At 35.8% G+C, this 17,550-nt stretch overlaps 1 protein-coding gene across 3 annotated transcripts in view; it reads left to right on the forward strand.

The window, feature by feature from the left end:
* Positions 1–17,550, forward strand: part of LOC129003778 (zinc finger protein basonuclin-2-like) — a 148,069-nt gene that overhangs the window by 19,483 nt on the left and 111,036 nt on the right. For all 3 annotated transcript variants that reach the window (XM_054432076.1, XM_054432077.1, XM_054432078.1), the window contains one exon: positions 16,716–16,838. In XM_054432076.1, coding sequence (XP_054288051.1) covers positions 16,716–16,838 — 123 coding nt within the window. The remainder of the gene's footprint in view (positions 1–16,715; positions 16,839–17,550) is intronic.

A 17,550-nucleotide genomic window follows, 5' to 3' on the forward strand; every position in this document is an offset into this window, starting at 1 on the left:
TGAGTAGATCATTCTTGACGTTATTACCTGTTACACTCGATGAGCAATTTATTAGTCAAATTTCGCAACGTGGGAAACCACCGAGTCGGTTTACAATCTTGTCGTTTGGTCAGCAAGTTGTTAGCTTGATTGGTTTTCTAATTATACACGCACGTACAGTATAACATAATTATTTCATAATACGGATTAACAAAACTATTTCACTTATTATGGTTTAGAAGGGTTTAAAGAAATGAATACGTTTAAACTGTCAAAGTAGTGTGCATGTAAGCAAATTTTTTTGTTTTTACGGAAAGATCTATTGACAATAATTGCAAGAACTGCACTGCACAGTATGTTTTATCAATGATATACTACGTTTACATACTTGCTTCTTCACGCACACCTAAAATAATTATGTTTTGGTTATCTTTAAATTGATTGATTTAAAATAAAAATCCTCCATTGTGCAGCATTACCTGATACAATTTAGTTTGTTTTTTGTGAAGAAATAAAATTATATTTGGTTCAAATGTTAAGGTCAAAGTTGCATGTACACAGCCGAACCGTCTTCTTGAATCGCTCAGATGTCTTCGTTAGAGTGTTGTCGAGTGTTTCGTTCCGAATATAATCAGAAAACGGACAATAGAGGATTAATAGGCGTTGAAAATGCGTTGTCACGCACTTACTAACACATACTCACGGTTTTATACACGCATACTAACACATATGCGAGGCTTAGTAATTGATAAGTCTATTTAATTCTGTGATCTACAGAATTTTGTATAATAAATAGTGTTTTTTCTTCTGTAGGGTAAAGAATATCTACGTGTCAAAAATATATGCTTAAAAACGGCTAGACCAATTGTGTACAGCATTTTATTTAGGGTCAGTGATTTCGATATTTATATAGTTCCACTAAATTAATTGATCAATTTTCAGAAGTAGAAGGTTGCTTCCGGTTATTTCAGTAATTCAGGGTTATACTTCATAACATAATAATTAGACCTACTATTCAAATGTTCAAAATAAAAAGATATGTTTTTTTTAAATCACAATATAACTGTTATACCATTGAGAGGGGCCAAAGTTGGTGTTTGTGTGGCAATAAGACGTATTATTGATTGAGTCTATTGTGGCAGTAGGTTAGATGGACGTCTCGCCCATGTCTGGGGCAGGATCGATAGCGCGGGAAAACGGCTCTTTTGGCGGGAGAATCAGCTGCTGCCGCGGCAGACGTGTTGCGCGGCCACCGCTTATATCTTGTCTTTGCTGTATTTGACGCATTATTGATACTAGATAACAAGTTCACTTCATAAGGGGACAATGCATTCAAAATTGTATTTTTATTTCAACTTTTGAGAAAGTGAGACCCGTGCTTTTATGTTTCTGCAAATGCAACGATCGAGCTAAAATTTTCAAAGATGACAGATAGGGTAAGTGCACCAGTAAATGACCGTTCGTGTAAAAATTTCGTTATTATTCAGCTTTTTGTTTTGCCTGTCTATCACAAACTGTAGTAAGTCGGGACCTGACTGGAATTATACCTGTCACTGGTTAAAACAGAGTGTGAATGATTTCTTTTGCGAATTTGTAGTTGTGAGATTTTTTCGTTATAGAAAAGGTGTAAACAAATGCATACAGTTATTGTACAAGTTGATTTCTTATTTTCAAATTTAAAGGGGAAGAAAACTGGTCCTCTTTAACGCAAGAGGTTGTTATAAAATTGTATGATAGTACTAATTTATCTCATTCCAATAAACACAATTCCAACTTCATATAAACTTCTAAAATAACATACTTGGTATGAAACTAATCAATTACGAAACAACTAATTCTCACCATAATCACTAGTTCAGCCCGAAAAGGCACTGCATAAGGTATACAGGAGAGAGTTATTAATACGATAAGTAGTTATAAACAATTAGCACCAGGTCGAAACGGCGCCGGCAGCGGCCCAGATAATGATATGCTGATTTATTAACCTATTACGTAATTAAAGGATATTAATGACCATCATTAATGTTGCGGCCATTACGAATACACTTGCTGTAGGGTCAAGACACACCTTCTAGGGCAACTAATGATCTGTTCAATATTTGCAATTGATTTCGGTAAGATTTTGTAATTTTTTTAGAATGTGGAAAAGTTTCTAAATTACATAAAACAAGATTAGGTGTGAGTGAGTCCTATGTCCTTTGTATTATCTTCACAACTTCGTCTGCCACCGATAATTTCATTGATCCACTAACCTGGACAGTGTATTTTCAATCGTAATTCAATGACTTCATAATTCCGGACTTTATAACATCAATGTCCCTGGTTGGGCGGACATTAGTGTCCCTGACATATTTTCATCAGCCTCATAGTAAATCCTTGTACACGCGTGCGCACTGGTTCGCACGCTTAGCGAGTTAGGCAACCGACGTCTTTGTTTCAACTGGAGGAAAAAAGAAATATATTTATATTATACAGGGTGTCCCTGAACCTCTCTACCGTCCTTTTAGGTAGCATTTATGTACTAAAGACATACAAAAATATCAAAATAATTCCAAAACTAAATAATTACATGTACAACCGCAATTTATTCACAAATCTACGTTTAATTTGAACATTTTAGAACCTATTTAGAACAAACAGTTTTTGTTATAAGCATTTTATACAATATTTATAAATTAAGAATGATTAACAAGCCATAAATTCATACAGGAGCTTTTTATAATACCTTAGACTATAACTGAAGTATAAAAGTCAAAGATAATATAAAATTAACCAATTTAGAACCAAGTTGAAAGTTGAAAGTGTAAAATTTGCGCTTTTAGAAACTCATTGGTATCGTGAATGTTTTTTTTCTATTTATCTTTTGATTTGTATACCCTTGGTCTTTTGCAAACATTTTTCTCCTATATGATAATAAAACTTGTTTCAGTGACAAAACCTCATTTTTACGCTTCTGGAAGTCTTAGTGCAATTATAAAATAACCCATACTACCAATAGAAAACAAATTATTTTAAAATCCAATTTACAGTAGACATACCATGTTAGTGGTCATCAAACTAGTCTTGGCAACTGGCAACAATGATGAATCCATCAGCCAATCAGGTGGTCCCACGTGTTCAACAATGGGTCGTCACAACAGCTGATCCTTGTAATTGTTGCCCAGTTCTTGCTGGTGTCTTCAATTGTCGACAGCCCAAGTATTCATTACCTGCAGCGTTCGTCTACCGGTAAATGGCAGAGGTTTAGTTTTAATTGGTGCTTGGCTGGCATATTTGTGGGGACTATTGTTTTTGTTTTCTTGAAGATCTGTGGTGGGTAGAGAAAATGTGAAAGGTTATAGTTTAGTCCAGGTTCGTGTTTTGAATTTTTGTATTTACGATTAAAACAGATTTTACGTTTAAAATGTTTATCCTTCAATAAGTGGACGAATCAGTAATACTTTATTTATATTTACCATTCAGATACATTCATACAATAATTTTAGACATGTATCAACTAGTTATCCTCCTAAAACATTACATTTTTTCTAAGTTGAAAGATTCAACAATGTTGACCCATTTAAGGAAAATTAGAACGACAGCCTATTTCAAGATTTTTACTTTATAGCTTTGTATATTTTTCCCATAACTACATAAACACATGAAACGTATAGAAAATCATATTTTAAATGGTAAATTCATTGAATTGGTATCGCTATAGTCTGTATGACGGAACCTGTCTCCTGGCCTTCGTCTACACGGGCTCGGGCCTTATTTGCCAATTTCGAGGTAGGCTGTGCCAGGAGACAGGTCCCATCACACAGACTATAATTAACTAATTAAGCTCGAGTCACTATTCCACAGGCCATGATTATACAATATCCAATCCAAGCACTGATTCAAGTCAAATTTATACTATACTCTAGTAGGCGATGGCTACCTGCAGTACTACCACAGGTTCATTATTCGTCCGCTCCTGAAGTACGTCGCCGACTACCCATCTACAATGTGGTTTTGTGATTGGCTACTAACTCTGATGTCACATAAGTTTATTGCTCAATCAGAGGCATGCATATGCATGAGGTGGGAGCGCAAAGCAATGATTTACCATCTGGTACTGACGTTTTAACTATGAATCAATCTAAGAGGTTAATTTGTTTGGCCAAATCGGGATGATGTTTTGTATTTTGGTTTGTAAAGGGGGTTTCAAATGACATATTTCAACGAGAAGATAGTGTAAGAGATTTTTAGTGGTTTCACAATAGAAGAATTGAAAATTAAATTTTGTTTATGAAGGTTTGATTTTTGTAGTATACAGTTAATTTGGATCATGACGTTGATAAGGTGAGCATTTCCATACTCTCAAGTATACTGCTGAAGTTTGTGTCTAAATTTATACTATTATTCTTCATTGTTTGAGGGTCAATTGTGTTTGTTGCTACTTTTAGAGTTCGAAATAATGTTACTGCATATTATATCACAAAAGTTTTCTTAGTTTAGGCGACGAATGTATTTTTATTAATTTTGATTTCTTATACACTTTCTAAGTTTTTTGTTTCACTATTTGTGTTCCTAATGTATCTTTGTACATGATTTAATTGTGGTTATTTTTCATATAAATCAAGAAACCTTGCAACCTACTTCCCAAAACGAAACACGTAATTCTCCGAAACAATCCCATCATAGCGATCAGCTGTTTGGCAACAATTAACCGAAAGTGTCCGAAATGCCACGTCGGCGTATCACGTTCAAGATCGTTTGATATACAATTGATAGAGGTTAATCTCCCGCCGAAATGTATTGCCCTATTACCCGCCAATTTGCCAGACTGTTTCTCCGCCTATTAAAAGGCCGTAGCCCAATTTCGAGATGACCAGTAAGGTTCCATTACGGGTGCTATTACGTTTTTTGACGGGGAGATTTGGGTTTTGGCAGCTGTCCGAGGCAGATGGTTTTTGAAGCCCACCTGCCTCGCGGCCGCGGGCGCTCTTCGTCGATCTTGAACTCAGTGTCTTTGCGTTATGGGAAACGTGTAATTTGTGGTTTTGTAGTGGGATTGTTGGGACGATAAGTGTTTCTAATGAATTGTGTAGTGGACGGTTGCACGGTGGGTTCATATTGGTTTCTTAATTCAACTAAGTCCTTAAGCAGACATACAAAAGTTTAACGCGTATTTGTATAAGGTATTAGTAGGTGTAATTCCTTGTGGGAATACTATTCGGTACATTGAAAGATGTCAACATAAATACACAACATGTTTTTGGGAAGAACAACTACAAATTTACCATTTGATTATCCGTTTACAAGCAAGGAATGTTCAGATTACGAGTGTTTTTCCAAAAATTGGTTGGTTTCAGTTTCAAGTAGTTGTTGTTAAGTCCTTCGTGTATTCTTGTATCCTTTCAATGTATTTTGTATCAAAACTCCCCATTATAGACTCTGGAAACCCCACAGCTGAAATCTAACACAGTTCACTTGGCAATTATAAAATATTTTTTATTAAATCACACAATATCACTTAGAAAATATTTCTCAAGAATCTCAGAAAGCAAATGGCGGAAGGGGGTTGCACCCTTTAACTCCAGAGGAGTACTTATGGAACATAAGGCTTGCTGGGAATTTTAATATGGCTGGAAGAATTGATTGTTGGCAGCCCTTGACAGATCAACCCCTTGACCGGCCAATTAGAGGGTATTATTCGTCATTATTGGCGATGTTGGCAACAAAGGGTTCAGTGTTTGCTGGGGTTCCGCTCCCTTTTTGCGGGGTCAGCCCTCCAGTCCGCCCCCACTTCCGGTTTTGGACTTCTTGTTTACTTTTGGTTTCCGTAGATTCATCTCTTTGGAGGTTCGCCGGATCAAGGGGTGGATTGTTTGAGCGATTTTGATCAAGAAAGGGGTATTCTAAAGTTTTAGTGGTGCAGACCTAGTAGAATCGGTGTGACTTTAACTTGAATCTGGGGGTTAATTGACACTAAACAGCTTGAATTATGCGGAAACGACATTTGCGGTACAGGAAATTGTGTGACACAATTCGACAATGTTATATTCTGAGGTATTATTATGTTTACCTTTTTAAACAATATTAATAGCTACTCTCAATCAACCGAATACTATTTGACAAACGTATACAGTGTAACTTCGATAGCAAGACCCTCGATAACAAGTATCATTTTAAAATACCTTTAGTTTTACGTTACCTACCCTTAATTACATGTTATCGGAAAACTCGATTAAAAGTCAACCTTGATTGATAACCCATAGTGATAACAGTTCAATGAATTTACCATTTAAAAGATTATTTTCTATACCTTAAATGATAATTCTCATCAGTCTTTTTATAATTTACAGGTAAATGTTAACAATTAATACAGTTGTGTTTTTAAACAGAGTAGGCTTATATAAAAAATATAGGTGTACAGTGAGTTATTCTCTTTCGTTTATAGGAAAACGTTTAAAGATCAAACACATGTAAAACTAGATTAGATGTAAAAATTTGTATTTTGATGTGTTACCTATGAAACAATTTATACAGAGAGTTTCATGTACTTTTCTGTAATACAGACCATACCAGGTTAGATTAGATTATGTCTACATCAAAAAGGTTACCTAACCTAACTCAACCAAACTGAACTGATCATTTGTGGTCGGTATAGTAGAAAAGTACCGATTTGCACCGTAAAAAAAAATTGTTAACTATATTTATTAGACAAACAATATCATTATATCACTCAAAACATATGTTTTGCTCGCCAACTGTGTTAGAAACCTAACAATGCCCATGTAATATTGAGAACAGACAAATTGCTCGTAGTTTTCTTCGTTATCAGTTGTTGCTCAGTCTTTAAGGCGTCTTTTGTAACACGCTCGCGGAAGTTTGAAATTAGTTTTGCGCACGTAACTGCATTATGCATTAGACAATAATAGCTTCACAGAAACCATCGGACCATATGTCGTCCGGTTGTCTTTAGTTTCTAGGGAAATACTAGCAAACATGTGGAGTGGAGACTTGTGTTTTGTTCAAAATGTATAAAGAAGATTTGAAAAACTGAGATACTATGAGATATTTGTGTAAAATATAATTTAAAGCATCGTTAATTTTAACAAAATAGGACAGCACATTCTATACAGTTAATTTTATATAGTAGGGTATTACAGATTTTATAGTTAATAATAGAGCCATATAACCTAATGAAGTAAGTATATAAAATATCGATTATAATACTATTAGACAGATTTCTTCTTTTAATGTTTTATGCTTGTTGGTTAACATCTTTATTGCTATATCTATGGTGGATTTTTATCGTCGTATTTACACTTTATAGTGTCTAAATTGGTAATATTTCAAGCCTTTAATTGTTTCACAACAATCTGTAAACAAGTGTGTTTTTCTGTCACGTTTATATTCGTAAATAAAAGTGTCAATAATTTCAAACTATTTAAGGAACATAAACAAACTTACAACCTAAGATCTAAAATTAGCGTGATTAAATGAAGAAATAAATGTTTTATTTTACCGACGTCTTAAATATGTTTTGAGTACGCGTTTCAACGTCACTGAACATTATTGAGTCATATCTACATTAATAGGTTTATGATTTACAAAGATACATACATTGTAAGAACAGGATCTGGGGATAAGGTTAAAACGCGCATTCCACTTGAAATATACAATACAATATGTATAACCACAATAATGTAGTGTTAAAATACCAATGTAATACGCTAATACGTTATTACAGTACTCAAGGCAATTAAGGTAAAAAAAATTGTTATGAGTATAGACCTACCTCACTTCTACACTTCTAAATAAAACATAACAAAAATGTACAACTACAAATCACCCCGAAAACAATACATTTAAAACTAACTTTAAAATATATATACTCAGCCATGCATCAAGTAAACTGCAGACCAAAGTACGCTTGCTTGTCAACAACCATAATGGGGGGTAATGGAGGGGGTAGGTTAGACAATGGACGAGTTTTGGAGGGAAGGGGGTACGTTTTGGCGGTAACCAGATCTTGGGGGACGCTCGCTAATAAATATGCAAAGGGATGATCAGACGATGAGAAGGGTTGGGTCGCATATTCATTAAGATGGGGTGACATGTCAGAGGGAAGCTTGGATACGCCATCAGTTTCCATCCGGCAACGTGGAGTTGGTATTAATAGTTTATTTAGTAAATAATTTGGAATAGAAAATGTTTTATTGTTCAGTTCTTGGATTATACGATTATACACACCACTTTGCTCCTTTTTTAATTTGTGTGCCAATATAAATGCGTGAATTTGTGAAATATTGGTGTATTTTTCACTGTTAAATCTATTTTATTGCTATCCGAAATCAATAAATCTCTAATTAATACCACTAAGTATTTCCCTTGTAAGTTACCTATTTGTTATAGTTATGAATCACATAAAAGAAAGTTCTAATGTTGGCCTAAGTTTATTTCCAGTTTTCGTAAAGATCGTTTCAGCGTTTAATATCTAATTAGTGTTGTTTCACTTACCTTTATAACTACCAAGTAAAATGATAATGTAAAATACTGATTGGGAAACATTGATTGAAATTAGTACATCGCAAACGGACACGAAACACATTCTTCAGATATTGTGATAGTGCACAAAATGTCTAATTTCAGTTTGAAAAGCCAACGGTAAAGTTATCTTGGGATGTAAATAGGCCTGATAAAGATGATGGAAGGTTGTACCATGATGATGCATTTAGAGGTAGCTTATAAATAAACGAATGTTAAATTCTTGTTAGGCTGATTTATAAACTGTAGAATAGTCTGATTGCCAATGTAAATCATAGCAAAAAAATTAATATACAACAAATATAGTTTATTTAAAATAAGATTTTATATACATAACCTCTTATTCACACGCAGAAGTATTACTTTATTTCACAATAAACTGTTATTGTTTTTAAAATGACAATTCACGCAGTTGTTAAGTATTGGAGCATGAAATACGAATGATTATGAAGAATGATTTTATTATTGTAATAATTACACCAGACTATGGACATTCAGGATCCGCAGGAGTCCAAAATGAAGGCTGCATGCATAAAACATTAAGCCATAACCGGTGTAAAGTCCGGCGCCAGGTCGACAATTCGCTGCGCTCTCCCCCCGTTGCAGCATGAAACGTCTAATTGTTACAAGTCTGTGGAACCATCAGGTGGGGATCTCAGCTCAGTATCCAAAGAATATGTCAATGCCGGTGCTCTATAATCTTTTCAAATTGCTGTATGGTTTACAGTAATGTGAACGAGTATATTTTTTTTGCCAAATGCCTACATTTCTCTGCATGTCTGGTAAAGTGAATGCAGGGCAGAACCTCTGTCTTACTACTCTTCAACGGAATAATAGTGTTGGTAGTTTTTTCTTTTTATTCACCCTGTATAGAGGTCGGCGGTCTCTTTTTCCTTGGCAATAGGTGCACCTTATTTTGGAAGCCATTTTAAAATTATAGTTTTAACTTTGTGAGCAACAAAGAAATGTTGGATTTCTCATGCGTAGAGAACCTTCTATGTATAGTAGAACTCTCTACATTGAGAGCCAAATGATATCTCGAACTTTGAATTAAAGTACAAATTGAATTGAAGTACAAAAACATGACGAGCGGTCTAAGAGTATGAAGTAGGCCTAGCGATTTCGTTTACAGGATTTAACACGAGTATTAGGACAGAAACGCTATGGACCATTTCACAAACATAAACAAATGAAGTCACTGGCCTTAATGTAAACCATTATCTTAACAAAATTTAAACGGAACTTTCAAAAACTTCAGGTCAGTGCCGTAATTTGTTTGTGTTTATTATCCATACAATTTCTGTAATTGTATTCGTTGAATTTAATAATTACAGAAATTAACTATCGCTTTTAAAATATTATTTTTAAATTCTTCCACACACTGTAACTCCTTACTACACACAATAAACACAAACAAGCTCAAGCTATGTTGTGAACCGTGAACAACTTTATACTGTTTATGAATGCCAAAAGTGGTTTAAATTCAACGCCACCCGTAATACATTTGAACTTTTTTGTAGGTTCTATGAGCTATTTCCATACAATTTGTACACTCACGAAGAATGCCACAAGTGGGTTTTAATTAATAACACAACCTATAATACATTTTATAGGGATTTTTGCAAGTTAAGTCATTCCGGTACAATTTGTGCACTTACAGTGTGTAGAATGTCACAAGTAGGTTTAAATTAATAACACGACCCGTAAAAAGTGGAGACGTAAAACTTGAAATACACAATCGAGTCGACACAGTTGTAAACGCGCAACCATAAACCCTGCACCTGAATAAACAGCTGAGATTAATAAACAAACTTGTAAAATGGCGACAGTGTCACCTAATAAAATATCTGGCCGTAAAGTGTTGTGCGGAACGCGGACGTATACGACCTGTATGATGCGAGTATTGATGGTACGCTGGAAACGGGCCAAGCGATGACGTGCGGAACGGGCGATTTGAACCATTGTGGCCTTGGAGGTAATATAAATCAAATAAGCCGAATGTAGCGCTGGTTCTGTGTGGATATTTTGTTTGAGAAATATGATAAACCTAGAAAGGTGTAACTTTTTTTTTTTCGAAAGTACTTGTAATTTTCTTTGAGCCATCCATTATCAAAAGAACATTACAACATGTATCATACAATCACAGCCATGGCTGCAAAACACGTTCTTCGTAGGTTTCAAAATGTAATGTAGAAAAGAGTTCTTTTCGCACTCGATTTTGGAAGTTGCCATAAATATAATTGTCATCACCAATTTCTTGGATATGATCTTAACATTGTCGATAGACGCCCTAAATATAATGTTCCTGTCAATGATGATTTAGATGTTGTCCTGTGATCTTCGAACATTACCCACAATCCCTGATAGTTTCCGCCAATCACGTAAAAGCCTTTGATCGATGTCGGTGTCTTGCGGACCATAAATTTGTCATGTCTTGCCTGTCCGACATGATCATATGATCATTAGATCATCTGATAGGTTGATCATTTTGATTACCCGGAGATTGCTGGTTGAAAGTATAAGGTTGAACCTTTGACTAAACATTGCTAAGTCACAACACGTGCATACTTGTAATAGGCCTATAATATTTAGCACTAGTGCAGGCAGTATTAAAACAGTATGAGTAACTATCTGGACAGTAAGACGTTAATTTTACTTTGAAGAAGTTGATATAAAATAAATCGAATCTACTTTTATTTACTGGAATCTAAACATCACGTTCCACAGATTAGGCGTAACTGTGTTAACATTAGATTTCCTACACCTACAGGGTGTCCAATGACTAGCCAGTCACTAAATGATGCACACTTATCGACGTACCCAGCTTATCAGCTGTCAAAGGTTTCCTCTCGTCAAATTGTTTACAGGTCAACCCCTCCATGTCGTCCTCGGAGACAAAAGCCTCTTTATCAACTTTACCCATCAATACACCTTAAAGTACACCTTTCTCCAATTACAGCCGAAGCACAAATCAATATTTAAGTACCGAGCTTCACTGCATGTTCTCACGGACGCGGGCAGCAGCGGTCGAGATGCAGATAGGAAACTGGTTTGGCGGCGGCACTTCTGACATTTCATTTCACAGAGAATCATGATTAACACGAGAGTGTGGGCGTTTTGAGGGGGAGGGGGCTCCGGGGCTTCGGTGTCACAACGCCACGAAATGTGTTCTCTTGTTTGAAAAGTAGATCCACCGCTGACCGGTTTTGAGGTATCATTTCAGTGGAACCTCCGTGGCGACGCGACGTGTCGTACACGAGCTGTGTTTGTTTGACGACGTGTCGTTGTACATGAGTGGTTTGTTTGTTTGTTTGGCGACTTGTCGTACACGATGTGTGTTTGTTTGGTAACGTGAAGTTTTTTCATTAAAATTTGACTCTTCGATATTCATACTTAAACAGCACCAAGTACAAATCTGTTGACCATAATTTCTTATACATATTTGTTACGTAAACACAATTTCTTCTATAAAAGTTGGGTTGATCAATGCATTCGTGTTGTTTTACTCTACACGTTAATCGACTCCTGTCTCCACCTATGCACCTTACCTAGAACGCCGTGCTAATTCCGTAGCTCGCCTGGCCTGGCTGGGGCCGAGCCGTATGTACACAAACAAACCAAAATATCTTGTTTAATGTCGTGGCTTGGCCTCTCTCAGTTAGCGCCTGTCACAGCTTTGGAAGGAGGGGATTTTGACTGCGCGTAAAACCAATTTACTCACCCATTAATCTACTTCGTTCAAGCAACGTTTAGAACAGTCGATGAAAGTTGGAGAAGCTTATAGTTTGTGTAATTTAGGTTTGATATATCCTAAAAAAAAAAAAAAAAGAGAAAGAGTTTGGTTGAGTAACAAAAATGTTTTATATTATTGGATAGGGTTGTTATACAGGGATGCCTTAATAGAAATAATGTTGGTAGATTGTGCATTTTCAATGTTCATTTTGAATTTTTTGTGTTCAGCAAACTAATAAAATTTGCAGTTTTTTTATAATTTTTGGTTAAGAATCTTCCAATACCAAAAGTCCACCTTCAGCGGACCCTTGCTAAATGGAGTACAAAATGGTTAAAACCCTTACTTAAATATTTTCTAGAAGCTGAGTCAAGTACGAGTAACAAATTAAAACTAAAACATGGCAATTTAAATGTACACAATCGAAACCGCACATTCGCCTGCTTCCAAATTATCCTCGAGTCAACCTTGCCACTCAAATTGCCTTAAGAAAATGAGGCTAAACTAATGAGGCGTAATAAAGTATAAATAATGAGTCCGAAGAACATAATTTCCCTGGGCGGACGCTTCAGCCGCGGGCGAGGACTCAGTAATTTGTCGCCAGGTAAATCAGTGTCGCCAAAAAAGGCGCGTCCGATCGCGGGCCCGCGGGAAAACTCCGCGATGAGTTGATACCGGCCCCCGAGGGGAAGGGGGGGGGCTCGTAATTCGACAAGTGTCACTCGCCCGAAGGGTCACCTCGACCTGGAAAGTTGATTTTTGAAACGTGCTTGAAAACCGATTGGACGAGTCGCTGCGGATCCCACGGGGAAATTGATTTTGAGATTGTGTTGCCCCCCTCCCTAGATTGTGGTGCCCCCAGATAGCCTACTTAGCATGCGGGCCCCGGGTGGCAATTATTGGCGGCAGAGATTAAATAATCGTTACACAAGAGGCGCACCTGTGTGCGTTATTGAAATTTTACGCTCTGATGCTTTGATCGTTTGTCGCCTGCGTTTCTATGAATGTTTGATGCGATTTTAATTGCCTAAAGGAAGTATGCGTTTGATGATAGTTGTGTATAAGCCACGTACGTCGTAAGGGTAATGTTTTCATGTAAAAAGTGGCCTAGAGATTTCTATGTCAACAAAATGTCAATAAAACCTTGTAACTTTAGTTGTTTTTTAAATATATTTTTAAGAGGTTAATGGCTTCTTTTATCTGATAAATTATCCCAAATTATTTCCAAAACACCTCACTAGGGACAAAATCCCATTCTCAGCTTTGAATACCTCACTTGAATTCTATAAATTACCCAACAGCATCTCCAAATAATCCCACGTCGGGGATAAAACATATATTAGTCCTCGAGTGTATGTTTTACTAAATATAAATCACCTAATACCCCTCCACCTAGTTACCCCCTTTATACCCTAAATCAAAAGGAAAATCTCATATTAGCCCATGAATTTCTAGCATATAAATTTCCCAAAATTATCCACATCAGAGATAAAATCCACCAATCTGCGAGTGGTATTTGTGTCACACATCGAAGATCAAGTCCCATACTTAGACAACCTGTAAATTACCCAACATCGACCCCAATTACCCCAAAACAGGGATAAAATCCCGCCGCGAGTGGCATGTGTCAAGGCGCGTCCCCTGTTTGCTTTTAATTACCGCCGACAAATTGTCCGTGTCTAATGTCCGGGACGACACTCGTGTAGAAATTATAGTTATTTTGTGACGGTAATTCGCCGTGACGCGGCCTATTTCCGTGCCGTGACACCTGCACTTAGTGTCGTCTGTGACATGTGACATCCTAGCTGATAGGTGTGTTGTCCAGGAGTGTGATAAGTGCTGTTTACAAGTTGTGCAATATAAAAGTTGCATTACACCTTCCGGTTTGGTATGTTAGACGTTGATGTACTGAACGTGTATGTTGCAAATTAAATTCTTTTTAGGCATTGCAAAACTGTATGATATTTTCCAAGACAGAAATAGATCATTTAAACCACAAAACATGAGCAGTAAGTGTATGTTTTTGCACGTCTTCAGTTTCTTGAGGAGTTATAATGTGATTTTTTAAGGTCAAAAGACAATTGTGGAATAATTTATTTCGTCTATCTATGTAATTGACTCTCATTCCAATATTTTAAACACTAGGCTACCTAGCGTTATTTCAGTCTACAAATAATATACAAATAGTAGGCTATTGCAATTTTTTTTAGAGTCAGGAGTGTAAATATTAAGTATTGTACATTTTAAATTTTAGGTGTAGTAAACTTGAATTTAATTCCACCGAAATGTTAAGGTATGGTTCTGGTCAAAACCGAAATAAAAAACTGATTGTTATGTAACTTACTACTAGGTATAAACTTTGACTATTAGTCCAATAGTCAATGTTATAATGCATTATAATAGTTTGAGTAAGATATAAATTGACATTAAAATAATAAGTAAACATCGTATGCATTAGTTTCACCTGCCAGTATTCAAACAATCTTAAAATATACACACTTTTCCACGAACTTTCCAATACTTTTTATCCATTGTCCCCCCAAAAAAGCTTATATGTTTCAAAATGTTACAAAAAATCCTACTTTTCAGTCAGAGGACAACACTAAAAGCTTACTGTTATAAACAATTTACAATATTAACATGGGTCAGAGAAGTTACTAAGTAAAATCGAACATCTCTATCTAAAATACACAACCTTCTCGAGTAACTTTATTTACACCTGAATGAACCTTGGATATGCCTCAGGGAGGGGCCTCTGCAAAACCTGTTAGCTATGTAGAAAAATTTATATAACTATAGAGTGAAAACTGTATAAAGATGTCATTATAGCTTTTGCAAAACTGATTATCCACACTGAAAACTAAAATATGCCAAAAATTACGAAAAAAACGTAAACATTGAAAATACTCAGAAAAATGTTAAACGTTGAAATAAATTATCAACACAAAACAGCATATTTTAATAAGTGAAAAGTTTTAAATTCACCATATAGGTCTATTTACGGATCCAGTAAAAGTTAAAGGATTAGACGACCATAGGTACAAATATCCAAATACAGTGGGACCAAAATAAGATTTTTGAACGTAAAATATTGTTCTTTAATGTAGGTGATAAGCTTACGTCTTAGGTATTTTAGTGAATCTTATGATTCTTTGAATGGGGCCTCTGTTTCCGAGTCAATTACCATGTTAGCATTTCATATAGTTCCAGTGTTATATTTTCAGTTATAATTAACAAAGATATCACTCCAACGGTTTGGATACTATTCATTTATAAGGTTAACTGCAAATACTGCAGCATTGTTCTCGTTTGAGCCCAATAAGGTTTACCTATCACAAATAAATCATATTTTCACACAAACCACAAAAACACTAAGCATTACCCCCCCCCCCTTAAATTAAAACCACTATAATTATCATTTAACCACAATGCAACAAAACAGTGTCACACCCGTGCAATCAAAACGCAATTAAAACCGGACGTTTAAGCGACACGGGTGAAAACCGGGAATCTTCGCTGCAAGCCTGTTATTATTTACGGACGGTGATTCCGTCGTACAGCAGATAATCTAAGTTGATTATCTCTAGACTGTAGTGCCACAAATTAGGAGGGGAGGTCAGCCGGGGACGGGACAAACCATGAAAAATGATGTCTCCCAAAACCAATCTAACTTTTATATTGGACGAGTTACTTCTTTGGGTTAATGTGGTCTTGTTTCGGACGATGTATGGGACTGTCTCGAAGTCTTGTGATGGTTAAATGTAAAATAGAGTTGTTATTGTGTAATGGAAATTAGTGAACGCGATTTGTTTTAAAATATGGAATTTTAATGTCGATAAATTTGTTTAAATGTGTGTAAATGCGAATGCTTCGTAGTTTTAGAACTATAAAATTTAGTTAAATGAACAGTTATGTAGAAGGGATTTTATTGGAAATAGTATAGTAGAACTGTCCTAAGTTATTTAATAATGCAATTTGAGGCAACCAAGTTAAATCTGCTTGGTAAAATTTAATTATTTTAAAAGATTGAGCTTACAAAAATATTCGGGTAATCGTTTTGAATTTTTGAAGTTATTTAATAATTTAATTTGTAATTAAGTATAACTTTATCGTAAAATGGGTTGTTTATGATGAAATATGTTTTTTTTTTTGTTACTAAAACACATTTTTCTTCTATCATGTATAGGATTGTTGATTACATATGGCTACGAAGCCTAATGATTCTTCTAAGGGCGTGTAAGGGGCTTTTGCCTTACTTTTAATGTAAATTCTAGTGGCTCAAGACACACATATATTAAGCTGTATGTTTTTATTTCAAGAAGGCATTGAAGAATACCAGTATAGTACAAAGAAGAGTGTTTATGAAGATTCCACGATTACAAAACCCCAATTGTTCAATACATATGCTACATCATAATAATAGTTGGAACATTCCATAGATATTCAATATTAGCTGATTAGTTGCTAATAAGCTCGTATCTTGTTGCAGTGGGCGTCAGTGGCTTCTTGGTTCTTCAGGCCTGAAGCCAACTCAACCCCAACCAGTGGCGCGGCCTCCAACCCTGCCAGGCCGGCCGAACCTCACCTCGCACTCGCCCCTACCATCTGCACGGTAAATACCAAATAGATTTCTGTCACAATATAGCCAGAACACCATGGAACTACAACGTCACTCATATCATAGGGTGCGGTTAAAAAGACAGTGTTCATTTGAATTCACTTTCATGATTATCACGCTTAGAAACCGTAGTAATAACTATAAACACTCAGAGTTTACCCCACAAAAAATTCGCCGAATTCACTAAATTACCTGAGTAGCCACGTTTATAGTGAAGAAGTTGCTGGAACGACTCCAAAATCAGTTCTGTACCAAGATCTGTACCACGAATGTTAAAACAGAAATTGTATGGATCATAACAAATAAAAATGACCTCATTGGCATGAAAGTAGGCATAATTGTAAACAATTATTAGTGTGTAAACAAGTCACTGGAACTGTGAAAATACTAAAAAATCTGCTGTTAAGTTAAGGCTAATAGTATATTCGGGCCTGTGACGTCATGCTTTTATGCTTATGATCCATACAGTTTCTGTAATATTTCTGATACCGTTTGGTTACTCATTATTCTATTAATTATTGAAGTTGCCGACTAAATTACTTACGTAATGCCGTCACAGCTCAATAAATATGTCAATTCAGGACATGTTTCGGCATTAAAGCACCATCGTCAGCTTCAGGTACATGGAGAGTTGATCAGTAGTTTAACACCGTCAGAAGATTAACACAGTACGAAACGGCACGAATAAATACATAAAAAAATCAAA

This window comes from Macrosteles quadrilineatus, unplaced genomic scaffold, assembly GCF_028750875.1.
Source record: "Macrosteles quadrilineatus isolate MER2022 unplaced genomic scaffold, UCM_ALF_1.0 Scaffold_9__3_contigs__length_116548681, whole genome shotgun sequence".
NCBI lineage: Eukaryota > Metazoa > Arthropoda > Insecta > Hemiptera > Cicadellidae > Macrosteles > Macrosteles quadrilineatus.